Source organism: Neomonachus schauinslandi, chromosome 1, assembly GCF_002201575.2.
Source record: "Neomonachus schauinslandi chromosome 1, ASM220157v2, whole genome shotgun sequence".
In the NCBI taxonomy this organism is placed as follows: Eukaryota; Metazoa; Chordata; class Mammalia; order Carnivora; family Phocidae; genus Neomonachus; species Neomonachus schauinslandi.
Window position 1 is genome coordinate 127,327,213 of NC_058403.1, and position 13,766 is coordinate 127,340,978.

A 13,766-nucleotide genomic window follows, 5' to 3' on the forward strand; every position below is an offset into this window, starting at 1 on the left:
TGCCACCTAACACATTACCCCAAAACCTAACAGCTTAAAACAACGAACATTTATTACCTCACAGTTTCCGTGGTCAGGAATCCCAGTACAATTTAGCTGAGTGCCTGTGGCTCAGAGGTTTTTACAGGGCTGCCGTCAGGCTGTCAAGGCTGCAGTCATCTCGGTTCAACCTGGGGAGCACTGCCTCTGAGCTCACTAATGTGGCCTTTGGCAAGCCTCAGGACCACAGTTGTTGGCTGGAGACATCTTTGCCACATGACACTGTATGGGAAATGGCAGCTGACTTTCTTCAGAGCCTCGAAGGAAGAGTGTGCCAAGTTGGAAGCCATAGTCCCTTTATAACCTAATGTCAAAAGTCACATCTTACCATTTTGCCATAGTTTATTCCTTAGACATGAGTTCCTAAGTCCAACCGGACTCCAGGGGAGGTGATTACCGAAGGGCATGAATACCAGGAGATGGGGATCTTAACGATTGACTGCCCCATAGTTATAAGTACTTGGGAATGTCTAAAAATTTACCACTTTTACTGTGTTGTTCCACAGGATTATGATGATAAAACTCCCTGCTCAGAAAGAACTCCCTTTGCTTAACTTGTTCTTATCTCATCATCTTGAATTAATCATGTTGTATGGAATGAGGCTCCAGGAAAGGGTGCAAACTAGGACATAGATAAAGAAATGTTCATTTGCAGTTTCTCTTGCTTAGCTTTTCCTAGGTATTTAGATAAGCAGTGTTGTTAAAACTCTAAGGTACTGTTAAGAAAATGCACAATTGGGAATATTTTATGCTCTGTTTATTATGTAAATTCTAATGTTTATCTTGTTCAGTATTGGTAAAGGTTTTCAAGGCGTCATGAAAAGATGGGGATTTAAAGGCCAGCCTGCTACTCATGGTCAGACAAAAACCCACAGGAGACCTGGAGCTATTTCAACTGGTGTAAGTATAACTTAGTGGTCCCCCTTTTAATGCTAAATACTCAGCTTCTACACATAGAGTGCTTTAGTCTGTCCTTGGGGTCAGGTCACATAATTTTTTTTTTTTTTTTTTTTTTTGGATGATTAAAAAAAAAAAGCTCTGTTTTTTTTTTTTTTTTTTTTTATTTTTTAAAGATTTTATTTATTTATTTGAGAGAGAGAATGAGAGAGAGCAAGCACATGAGAGGGGGGAGGGTCAGAGGGAGAAGCAGACTCCTTGCTGAGCAGGAAGCCCGATGTGGGACTCGATCCCGGGACTCCAGGATCATCAGGTCACATAATTTTAATCTGACTCCAGGTGGGTCACAGTACTTGTCACATTTTTATGGGTCCTGGCCTCACTTACTTTCCAGAACCAGACTTGAATCATTTAGTAACAACCCCTATACTTACAGCCAGTATTCTCAGTACATTCCTGCCTACTTTCTCATTTCCATCTCTGTCTCCCATCCTACCCTCTGAAGTCAGCTGCAAGAAATCAGGGATTAGAATGTCCTTCCATCTACCCCACCAGTTCTTTCACAAATTAATTTTTGCCTAACACAGACAGTTGGGAAAGATTGTCAAGGACAGTATCATGGTGCAAGGGAGAAGTAGTAGAGAGGAAATGGGGACACAAACAATAAGAGCATAGAAAATGGAGAAGGACTTTTGTATTCTGAAATAATTTTCTCTAAGTTGTAGGATTGAATGGATAAGTAAATATATTGATAATGGGAGCAAGTTATCTTACTGCTGGAAAAGGATATTCAGGTATGAAAAGGAGGGAAATTAGAACAAACCGTGTAGTGTTGAATTCAGATTGCAGGTATCCATCATTCACATTTACTGTATGTGTACATAAAGAAAGAGAAATAGATATAGATAGGTATGTGTGTGTATATTTATTCCTTAGCTATCTGCTGAAAGAACCTAAAAGCAAAAATATTCTATATCAGCAAGCCACACCTAGAGCCTAGATCTTCGTTTCTGAATATCATTGCCCACTGAAAGGAACTTGGACTCATTGGAGAAATGGCCAATTTCATGCATGGGGCAGGAAGAGTATAAGATGAACCCAAAATAGCTTGTTCAAGAAAGTGAGGAATGTAATTTACAGCGTGGTAACTATAGTTAATAATGCTGTAGTGCATATTTAAAGGTTGCTAAGAGAATAGTTCTTAAAAGTTCTCATCACAAGAAAAGAAGTTTTTTGTAAGTATGTATGATAATGGATGTTAACTAGACTTATTGTGACCATTTCACAATATATACAAGTATCGAGTCATTACTTTGTACACCTTAACCTAACATAATGCTATATATCCATCAGACCTCAATAAAAAAAATAATTCTTTTAGAAATTAAAATAACAAGGAAGAAAGAAAGGAAGTGCTTTAAAAATGATGGCACATGAAAAGGACACAGCAGCCAGCTAAAATGAGCTCCCGCTTGTAAAGCTTGGGATGGTTTGATCTGGAAATGTAAAAAATGACAGAAAATGGAATAAAATTAGAATTGATGATCTCACACTGGTACAGATGCATAAAGTGAATGGATAGGTTAATAAATGGGAGAAAAGGGACTTCTCTTCTTTGCAGTATAATATTAGCAAATAAATGTACAAGGAATGATGGAGTTAGAATTTCATTTTGACAGCCATTGTAGGAATAATTGATTCAGCCAGGAATTATCAGTGGATGCTGAAACAAGTGCTGAAAACTTGATGGAGACGAGTTTATATACAGAGTCCCCAAAACAACTCATCGATTAATTACAAAGGGAAAGATAATAGCCTTAGAGTGGATTAACCTAGTGAACACAAAAAGAACAGAAAAGAACACATCATCATTTCTGTGGTGATTCCTGCCAAAAATGCATCACCTGAATCTGATCATGGGAAAACATTAGACCCAAAGTGAGTGATAATTTACAAAATAATTGGCTTCAAAAATGTCAAGATCATGAAGGACAAAGGCTGAGGAGCTGCTCCAGATTTGAGGAGACTAAAGAGACATGACAACTAATTACAGCGTAGAATTCTGAAGTGGATCCTGGACTTGGGGGAGCATTATTGGGGCAAAATTTAGAATATGGACTACAGAATAGATAATAAATTTTTTGAGTTTCATAAATTGTACTGTGGTTATATGAGAGAATATTCTTGTTCTTAAGAAATACACACTGAAATACTTGCAGGTAAAGGAGCATCATGTCTGCCATCAGATTTTTAGATAGTACAGGGGAAGATGTGCATATATAGAGGTAGAGTGAATGGTAGAGCAAATGGGGCAACATGTAAACACTTGGTGAATTTGGGTAAAGAGTATGAGAGTTTTTTGTATTTTGCAACTTCTTTATGAATGTGAAATTATGCAGTTATAAATTATATGAAAATAAATTATTATAAAAATTAGGTGGATCATAGATGTAAATTTAAGAGCTAAACTATAAAAGTCTTTTAATAAAATGTAGGAGTAACTCTTTATGACCTTGGGTTAGGCGAAGCCTTAGATAGGACGCCATAAATACAAGTAACAAAAGAAAATACCGGTAACTTAGGCTTCATCAAAATGTCCTTTTCTGTTGCAAACAGTACAATCAAGAAAATGAAAGACAACTCACAGAGTGGAAGAAAATATTTGCAAATCATAAATCTGCTAAAATTTATAATCCAGAATATGAAAAGATAACCCAATTTGGGGTGCCTGGGTGGCTCAGTTGGTTAAGCATCCAACTCTTGATTTTGGCTCAGGTCATGATCTCAGGGTTCTGAGATCGAGCTCCACATTGGCCTCCACACTCAGCAAAGAGTCAGCTTGAGATTCTCTCTCTCCCTCTCCCTCTGCCCCTTCCCCTGCTCCTGCAAGTGGGCTTGTGTGCTCTCCCCCTCCTTCTCTCTCTCTCTCACTCTCTTAAATAATTAAATAAATCTTAAAAAGATAACCCAATTCAATCCAAAGGATTTGAATAGGTATTTTTCCAAAGAAGATATACAAATGGCCAGATTAGCATATGAAGAAATAATTAACATCTTTAGCCATTAGGGAAATACAAGTCAAAACCCAGTAAGCTAGCACTTCAGCACCTACTGTGATGACTAGAATTAAAAAGATAGATGGATAGTAACAAATGTTGGCAAAGATGTGGAAAAATTGGAACCCTCATACATTGTTGATAGGTATGTGGAAATGATAACAGCTGCTTTAGAAAAGTTTGGCAGTTGCTAAAAATGTTAAGTGTAAAGTTACCATATGACTCAGCAATTCCACTCCTAGGTATATGCCCAGAAGAAGTGAAAACATGCACAAAACACTTGTGCGTACATAGCAGCATTATTCAAAATAGCCGAAAAATAGAAACAACCCAAATGTTCATAAATTGGTGAATAGATAATTAAAATATGGCAAATTCATACAATAATGTTTAGCAATAAAGAAGAATGAAGTATTGATACATGCTGCAACATGGGTGAACCTTGAAAACAGTCACAGACTACATATTGTATGATTCCATTTACATAAAATGTCCATCCTAGGCAAATCTTCATGATGAAAGTAGATTAGTGGTTGAATAGAGCTGGAGTTGGAGGGAGTGACTACTAATGGATTTGGAATTTCTGTTTTAGATTGATGAAAATGTTCTAAGATTGCTTGTGGTCATACACAGCTCCCTGTATATATTAAAATATTTAAATTGTATACTTTAAAAAGAGTAAAATGTATGGTATGTGAATTATACCTCAATAAAGCTCTTTTAAAATTAGGCATGTAGAAGAACCTATTGTTATGACTCAAGTTAGTCATTTGTCATGAAATGCACCATTCTGTGTTTGTAAATACTGCTATTAAGTATTAGCTAGTCAATACCTTTATAATCCTAAGAGGGTGTACTTTTTTTTTTAACTCTATTTTATTATGTTAGTCACCATACAGTACATCATTAGTTTTTGATGTAGTGTTCCATGATTCATTGTTTGCGTATAACACCCAGTGCTCCATTCAATACGTGCCCTCTTTAATACCCATCACCAGGCTAACCCATCCCCCTACCCGCCTCCCCTCTAGAACCCTCAGTTTGTTTCTCAGAGTCCATAGTCTCTTATGGAGTTTGTACTTTACAGTGAGAATGTAAATTTAATTGGGGAGGGCAGAGTCCTTTTTTAGTAATGTTAAGCAATGTGTACCTATCACAGAGTATGTTTGTAGAATGAATAAGAGTGATATTTAGTCTATAACACACAGAATTGTCTTTTAACCTGAGTTGGTTACCAACTCTCATACTATGGTGAGCTACTTCCACTGAGAGTTTTACCTGTTGATGTCAGAGTAGTGATACAGAAGTGTTTATGTTCCAGGAAGTAATGTGTCATGAGAAGCTTTTCCATTTTAGATGTAATTCAAATTTGCTTCTTTAGATACAGTATTATCCATTATCAAAGCCAAAATCAGAGAGACCATGTGAAGCTGTTTGATTTATGTGAATCAGAGACAACCAGAGCTAGACAAACAAACTCAATATTCCAATAACCAACTCTGTCCTTTAATCATTCCGGGGAAGGAAAGTAACATCAAAAGCGAGGGTGGAAGAGTAGGCCCTCCCAGCAGCAGGGGTGTAGATGGAGTACATTAAGTCAGTTAATGCAGAAAATTAGTGAAAACAGACCAGGCAGTCAAGTTTGTTCTTTGAGTGGTGGTGTGACGTGGGTTTACATTTTGTAATTCTTTTCTTTTCTACTTCTCAACCAGTATTAGCGAAGTTGCTACTCTCTTGTTACCGGTTTTTCTCCTACAGTTGTTTCTTAGCCTGTATTTATTTTGTTGCTCTAATTTAGAAGGGAAATCCTCTGGGGTAATTGTGTCCAAATCCACATTTAGTTCCTTACTGGGGCCTAGCAGAATGAGGAAAAAATAAAACACTTTAATAACTCCTATCTTGCTTTGCATTTCGGTTTGATCAGTGCTATTAGAAATTGAGAGTACTTAAAAGTGCTAATTTTGGTTTTCTTATGTAGGATGTTGCCAGAGTCTGGCCTGGAACTAAAATGCCTGGACAAATGGGAAACAAAGATAGGACAGCATATGGACTGAAAGTAAGTTTCTGAAATGGCTGTTTTAGGAATAATCAAATTAATACCTGAATGTAAAGGCACCAGAGGATGTACCGCATCTGTGTCTGCATAGGGTCGTTCTGATACCTGAAGTGTGTGTGTGTGTGTGTGTGTTGTAGCCATAATCGTGGTAGTGTGTTCATTTAACACCCAAGCTATGGATGTGCAGTCATTGAAAAGAAAGTTAGTCATCTACTGTTTGATCTGGAAGATTTCCACAAGATGGTGCATGAGAAAAGTTAGATTCTAAAGCATTGTGTATAATACTATCCTTTCATAAAAGAATGAACAAAAGCTCCCTCTGTGTATATGTTACTGTGCCGTTATATAAGCACAGAGAAAAGTGGAATTCCGTGCCAGAGTATTTTGGATTATATGTCGAATGTGTGGGAAGATAGAAGTAGATGTGGAGGAGGAGGAGAGAGGGAGACCATGAAAACAGGAGGGAAAAGATAGTATTAAAGAAAGGATTGTGGTATATATCCATCTTTATAAAATAACTATATGTATTTAAAGGGGGGGAGTTAAATTCAGTCCCTACTAATTTGAGGAATTTGCCAAATAACTGATGTTTATATGTGTATGTGTATATGTTTCAAAGTATAGAAAGTACAAAGAAGAAAATAGCTCCTCCTAAAAACAATACCTGAAGATAAACACTGTTAACATTTTGGTTTATGTTCTTCCAGCCTCTATTCTAGATACATTTTTTTTTTTAAAGATTTTATTTATTTATTTGACAGAGATATAGCGAGAGAGGGAACACAAGCAGGGGGATTGGGAGAGGGAGAAGCAGGCTTCCCGCTGAGCAGGGAGCCTGACGCGGGGCTCGATCCCAGGACCTGGGATCACGACCTGAGCCAAAGGCAGACGCTTAATGCCTGAGCCACCCAGGCGCCCCTATTCTAGAAACATTTTATTTATAAATTTTGACCAGCAGAGTTTTTTAAATTTTATGTAATTAAATCTAAGATTTTTTCCCCTTCTATTACTTTTACATCTATGAGAGATCACCTATTTGTATCTTTCTGTGTATTTTCTGTGCGTGTGTGTGTGTATTTGCATGTGTGTACATGTGCAATATTTCAATTTCCATAGTATTTAACATTTAGCCACTAGGAGCTATGAGCTGTGGGTCAGACTTGATTTTCCCCCCATATGAGTTGTTCTTTCACTACCATTTCTTGACCATCTTCCCCCATTTGTATAAGCTTTACTCCGCATGAAAGGCCACCCACATGAGGACCATCTGCTCAGCACACTTATTTTGAAAATTAGACCCAGAAAGGTTGTGGCTTCCCCAGTTTCTAGTTGCAGCAAGCTAGTATTAAATAAAAATAAAATAAAATTGAATTTCCACTTGTTAATGGTGCCAGCAGAGTCCATTGAGATATCCAAGCAGTCTTGGTTGTTGAGTCACATTTATATTTAAAATGATGAGAGTTTGCGGGGTGCCTGGGTGGTGCAGTCAGTTAAGCATCCGACTTTTGATTTCAGCTCAGATCATGATCTCAGGATCATGGGATCAAGCCCCACGTCTAGCTCTGTGCTCAGCATGGAGTCTGCTTGAGATTCTCTCTCCCTCTCCCCCTCCCACTTGTTCTGTCTCTTTCTAAAATAAATAATCAAATCTTTTAAAATGAGTGTTTGCTACCACTTCCATAAGACATATCTGTTATAATCATATATTACAAGTCCTCAATAGGATTTGAATTTTTCCTATTCTCATTCAACATTTTGAAGTGCTAATATGATGATTACTTCATAGGCTACTTATAGCCTCAGTTTTTAGTAACATATTGCTTGTTTTAATACAAGTATATTCCCCAATTTTTAACTCTTAAAATTCGATTTCATTTCTTCCTTTAGGTATGGAGAATAAACACAAAGCACAATGTAATCTTTGTAAATGGCTCTGTACCTGGACATAAAAATTGCTTAGTAAAGGTATGTATGTAAACCATCTTTATTTTCCATTGTTCGGTTACATGAATGTGTGCTATAAATTCTTCTTTAACTCATAAATGTGGCTTGAAGATAAGGGGCCGTTTCTCCACATTATCTGCTAAATTAAATTTTTTCCACTTTTCAGTAGCACCTGACTGAAAAAAATTGTACAAAATAGCCAAAACCTATGTTTGTAAAACCATGAATCTGCACAAAGGGTAGGACCAATAAATAGAGGCTCTTTAGAAATACAAAAAGGATATTAGGATAACAATTGCCAAAATATCAGTATCCTTCCAAAAAAGAACTTTTAATTTTTTACAAAGTACTTTGACACAGGCACTGGAAATACATGAAATGGAAATTCAGTGAGAGAGTCAACAAGATAGGTGATAAAAGGGCACCTGCCTGGCTCATTTGGAAGAGCAGGTGACTCTTGATTTTGTGGTGATGAGTTCAAGCCCCACGTTGGGTGTAGAGATTACTGAAAGAAAAATAAAACTTTAAAAAAAAGGAAGGTGGTAAAAGTAGACATTTTAAGGAGAGATTTATTATTATTGTTACTAACATTGCTCTGATTATACTTTTTAGTGTTTTTCTTAAAAATATACATGTTCATTTTATGTTCAAAAACAAAAGAAGAAAAGAAATGTACAGGAAGATTTTGAAGAAAAACTCTTGCACTCTCACAGACTTACGCCTATCAAATAAAATAGAAAATAAATATTCTGCCTGGGATTTAGACCAACATAATATAACATGAGAAATCACTTTTGAAATTTGAATCTTCCATTCTGAAAATAAATTTATAGTAGAAGTGATACCAGATATTCCCAGAAATATATTCTTTATTAATTTTCTAACAGTAACAACAAAAATAGGTTAAAAACTTAAACCTCAAATTTTTCAGATTGGGTCTTTATGTATTCTTTTCATTTCTCAAAGTAGATTCCATTACTAGTCTAAAGTATGATACTTGTTTTAATCTTACAGTAATTAAAATTCCCTTTCTGCAATTAACTTTTTGACTGGATTCTCATTTTTCTTAAAGAAAAAATATATCTTATGAATTCTTACAAGTTTTTCGGCTTTTTTTTTTTTTTTTTTTTTTACTTTGCATGTTTTTAGATTTAAGTAGGTTTCCAGTCTCCAGGTGGCCTAGTCATAGACACAATGACAGGTTGTCAAGTTTGGCAGGTTGTCATTGTACTTCTTAGAACATATTGGCTTCATAATTAAATGTATCCTTCTACATTCCAGGCTTATTGCATGTTTATAAATATCACAACCTAATAAAAGAGAAAAGAGGGAAATGATTCTTTTCCATAATGAAATCATACTGTATAGCAGATGAATTTTTAAAGTTTGACAAAATGTTGTCAAATCTCCCTTTTGTCCCCATTTTACTGCATACACGGTTCTAGGCTGGCTTTCCAGCTGCACCTTACTGCTGCTATGGCTTCTCAGGTACACTCGGCATTTTCTTGGATGCCAAATATAGATGAGTAGGTCACCTGTCTTGAAAAACCGTAATATGTGCAGTGATATTCTGACTGGTTGTTAGAAACAGTTTATAGGCAACAACATTTAGTACTCTTCCACCTACTTCAACAAAAAAATTGCCTCCAAAAACTCTGCTTTCTGAAAGAATGATGGCTTGCCATTACTGAAGACATTCAGACGATACACCAAAGGCAATTCCAAAAGAGGAGTCCAAATATATTTCAAGAAGCTAGCATAGGGGCTCCTGGGTGGCTCAGTCAGTTAAGGGTCTGCCCTCGGCTCGGGTCATGATCCCAGGGTCCTGGGATCGAGTCCCGCCCCTGCATCGGGGTCCCTGCTCAGTGGGGAGCCTGCTTCTCCCTCTGCCCCTTCCCCTCCCCGTGCACTCTTAGGCAGGTGCGCGCACTCTCTCAAATAAAATCTTAAAAAAAAAGAAACTAGCATCAAAGAATGTCTAGTCCATTTTGAACTTTTAACACACTAATGAATGTATTTGCAAGAAACGTATTTTGGGGCTCCTGGGTGGCTCAGTAATTAAATCTGCCTTCAGCTCAGGTCATGATCCCCCCGGGGTCTTCGGATCGAGCCCCGCGTCCAGCTCCCTTCTCCGCGGGAAGCCTGTTTCTCCCTCTCCCACTCCCCCTGCTTGTGTTCCCTCTCTCGCTGTGTCTCTCTCTGTCAAATAAATAAATAAATAAACTTAAAAAAAAACATATTTTGATGTTTAAAAACTCATTTTGAAAAAAAATCTTTGAAACAGAGTGTCTAAACAAGTGTCTTTTGTAACCTTACACAAATGTCTGTCCCAGACATTAAAGATGGGTTTGGTGAGTGTTTTGTGGGCTTGTGTTTTAAATGTCAGAAGTGTGGTATACTTTTTGAAAACATTCACCCCACTTTTTCTGTTCCTCCAGGTGATTCCATAGCAAGTAATAAAACCCCCTTGCCCATGGGGATTGAGGCACGTCCTAATGGACAGGCAGCCTCTTTAACATTCTCTCATCCCATAGGAGCTTTTGCACCCTGCCCCCGCCACCCTGCAGAGTACAGGGCTACCAATACCTTTTTTTATTCTAAAGTTAGTAAAGCTAGTCTTAGGGATGACCAACCTGTTTAATCAATGTAAGCATTTTTGTTGTTTGGATTCACTAAATCTATTAAGAGAGCCTAAAGAACTTATTTACAACATTATGTAGTGTATGTTATTATTATTTGCGTATGCTCATTCCTATACCCTAATTTAGAATTTAAGTTTATTCTAGATTTCCTGGTTTGTGTGTGTGTCTGCTTGTGTGTCCTACCCCTCACCTTTCCTCAAAGGATTTGAACTGGTTTGCCAATATACAGAAATATAAAAAGAATGAGCTGGAGAGTTGAGGGAGTTTTGGCGAGGGCAGGGAAATAAGGAAGCCAGAGGTTAGATTAAGTGCACAAAAATACATACTATAGAGTCTTACACATTTGTTAAAGATGTGTTGCAAGCTTTTCGCCCTCAGCCTTAGAGCCAAGACAAAAGAGATTTAAATAAAATGTCATCATTTATGTTTCAAATCAATGAATTTATAGTACTGTAGGATTTACAATTAGAATATATAAACAGTGCTTTTATCTGAAATGTTCCTCAGGGAGGAGAGATCTATCAAAATGTAAAAGCAACTGAGAATTTGCTACTTAGATCATTTATGACTAAATTTTCACATTTATCAAATTAGCACAAAAAGTTTTGCTATTGTTGGTTTTGTTGTTTATTTGCTTGGGTTTTCAGTTCTAAATTTTGAGACAGTTTAAATTGGTAAAAGAATAGGACTTTTTTTCCCTCAAGTTAAAGTTCAACCCAAGATTAGTGAATTGGAAAAAAAAAAAATGAGTTTATTTTCTCCTGGGCAACTTACTGAAAATTTCTTGGAACAATTTTAATGAGAGAGATTAAAATAGATGTTTTTCTGTGCTTAGCTGTTCTTAGCAGCTGTGTACTTAATTTCAACCGAATTATTCATTTCTTATTGCCAAAATGATTATGCCTTATTTTACTCTGTGTGTATAATTACATGTAATTTTTTTTATTTCTCTCTGAATGAAAGCTGTAGAATGAGTCAGAAGCTTTAAAGAATCCAATAATGTTTTCCAAAAATAAAGCCCAACATTTTAGATCATATCAATATCTGAACTGTTCCTTGGTTTACGAATTCACAAATATAATTAGCATATTTTTAGAATATAAAGAGTTAAGAGAGTTAATATAAAGACGTGTGGATTATTTTTATTTTTGCTAAATACTCTTTTGTCCTTATTTTCTCAATGATAATGATACTTGTTAAATGTAAGCTTATTTCCTTAATAAAACTTGATATTTTTGGTTATGTGCCCTTTGACTTAAGACTAACAAAAATACTAGGTAAAAGTTATTTTTTTAAAACTCAACTTAAAAAATCTATGATAGAGGGGCGCCTGGGTGGCTCAGTTGGTTGGGCGACTGCCTTCGGCTCAGGTCATGATCCTGGAGTCCCTGGATCGAGTCCCGCACTGGGCTCCCTGCTCGGCAGGGAGTCTGCTTCTCCCTCTGACCCTCCCCCCTCTCATGTGCTCGCTCTCTCTCATTCTCTCTCTCTCAAATAAATAAATAAAATCTTTAAAAAAAAAATGATAGAAAATAAAATAATAAAAATATGTAATAGGAGTAGATAATAAAATCAATAATATGGTAGTAATAACTTTTAGGTACATAGTTTGGATATAATTGATATCTAAGTAATAATTGTAAAATATAATTTATCCTATTGGGCAGTTCTAGAGATTTATAAGTTATGGATAAGATATAAATTAATATCAGTAATTTTATTTTGAGTAGATAACTTGAGGAAGGCTGTATTTCTGTCATTGGATTAATTAAATTTATTAGAATAAAAAGAATACATTGAGTTCCTTTTACTTCATATAACAGTTGTGTTATTCACATTAGAAAATGTAGGAACACATATTCTTTAATTAATAATTAAAACAGACCTTATCTTTAACTTAATTGGTAATACTTATTAATAATATCTTTGTCTCCTTACCCACAGATCAGAGATTCTAATCTGCCTGCATATAAGGACTTCTGTAAAAATCTACCATTTCCTACATATTTTCCTGATGGAGATGAAGAAGAACTACCAGAAGATTTGTATGATGAAAATGTGTGTCAACCCAGCGCACCTTCTATTACATTTACCTAACCTCATTGGACGTGGCAGAACCTTAACATATTTTATGAGCTTTGATGAGCCAGAACAGTAATATAACCAGGAAATATGTTTTCCTTTCTTAATCACAATACTGTACTTGTCATCTTTGTCAAGGGCATAAATAGATCATTCATCCCCCAAACTAAATTATGTTAAAAAAAAAATTACCACGTTAAACAGATCAGTTAAGTAGATTGAATATGCCAAATTTAAATGGACTGGCAGTTTGCACATGAACAAAATCTTTGTAATTTGTGAGGTTCATTCTTTTTTTACTGCATATTTCTCAAGTTACCTTAAGATGCTTGTAAATTAAACTTCTTTTATTAAAGATTTGTCTGTCTTTGTGAAGGAATGGCTGTGGAACAGTGGCAAACCATTTGGGAGTTATGGTATAACCTATTCAGAAAAAGAAACCATTTCCTAAAATTCATTTTTATCATTCTTACTTTTAGAGCCCTAAACAGAGGAAGTAAGATTTTTATTTAAATTACAGAAATATATATGTCATAAAGGCCTGATGAAGGAAAAACAATAAAATCATAAATTTTGGATCCTGTTTACACTTCTGTTGGGAGGAATATTTTTTAGTTTGATCAGTCAACTATAGATAGGTTTAATCATTTTTCCTGATACCTTCCCAGAAGGATTTGAAATGGCCTGGGATTGTACATTCAACAAACTTGTGAATCACCTATTTCTGAAAATGTTAATGGCCCCTGGGTTTTCCTTCATTGTATGAAATTAAGATGTATTTACTAATGGCTACTTAAGCCAAATAAGCTTAACAATATAAGTATAAGCAGGCCTCATTGAACTCCTGGATTTCCTCTGTACCAGATTCCTGAGGACCCAGAGAATCCAACTTAACTCCATACGTTTTCTGAGACTTGATTCATATGGTCACCCAAGAGACTTATTAATCATAATGTTAGGTCCCCATACAATTTCCTGATAACCAAAAAAGAAAGTATTTTTTTTGCTTATATTTCTCTCATTCTCCATTTTAAATCCAAATGTAGCTAC

At 35.9% G+C, this 13,766-nt stretch overlaps 1 protein-coding gene across 1 annotated transcript in view; it reads left to right on the forward strand.

Moving 5' to 3' along the window:
- The window catches only part of MRPL3 (mitochondrial ribosomal protein L3), a 39,099-nt gene extending 26,026 nt beyond the window's left edge, over nt 1-13,073 (forward strand). Inside the window, exons 7-10 of the mRNA XM_021678785.1 lie at nt 831-939; nt 5,971-6,048; nt 7,936-8,013; nt 12,579-13,073. Of these exons, the coding sequence (XP_021534460.1) occupies nt 831-939; nt 5,971-6,048; nt 7,936-8,013; nt 12,579-12,731 (418 nt within the window). The 3' untranslated portion in view covers nt 12,732-13,073. The remainder of the gene's footprint in view (nt 1-830; nt 940-5,970; nt 6,049-7,935; nt 8,014-12,578) is intronic.
- Nucleotides 13,074-13,766: the final 693 nt, after the last annotated feature.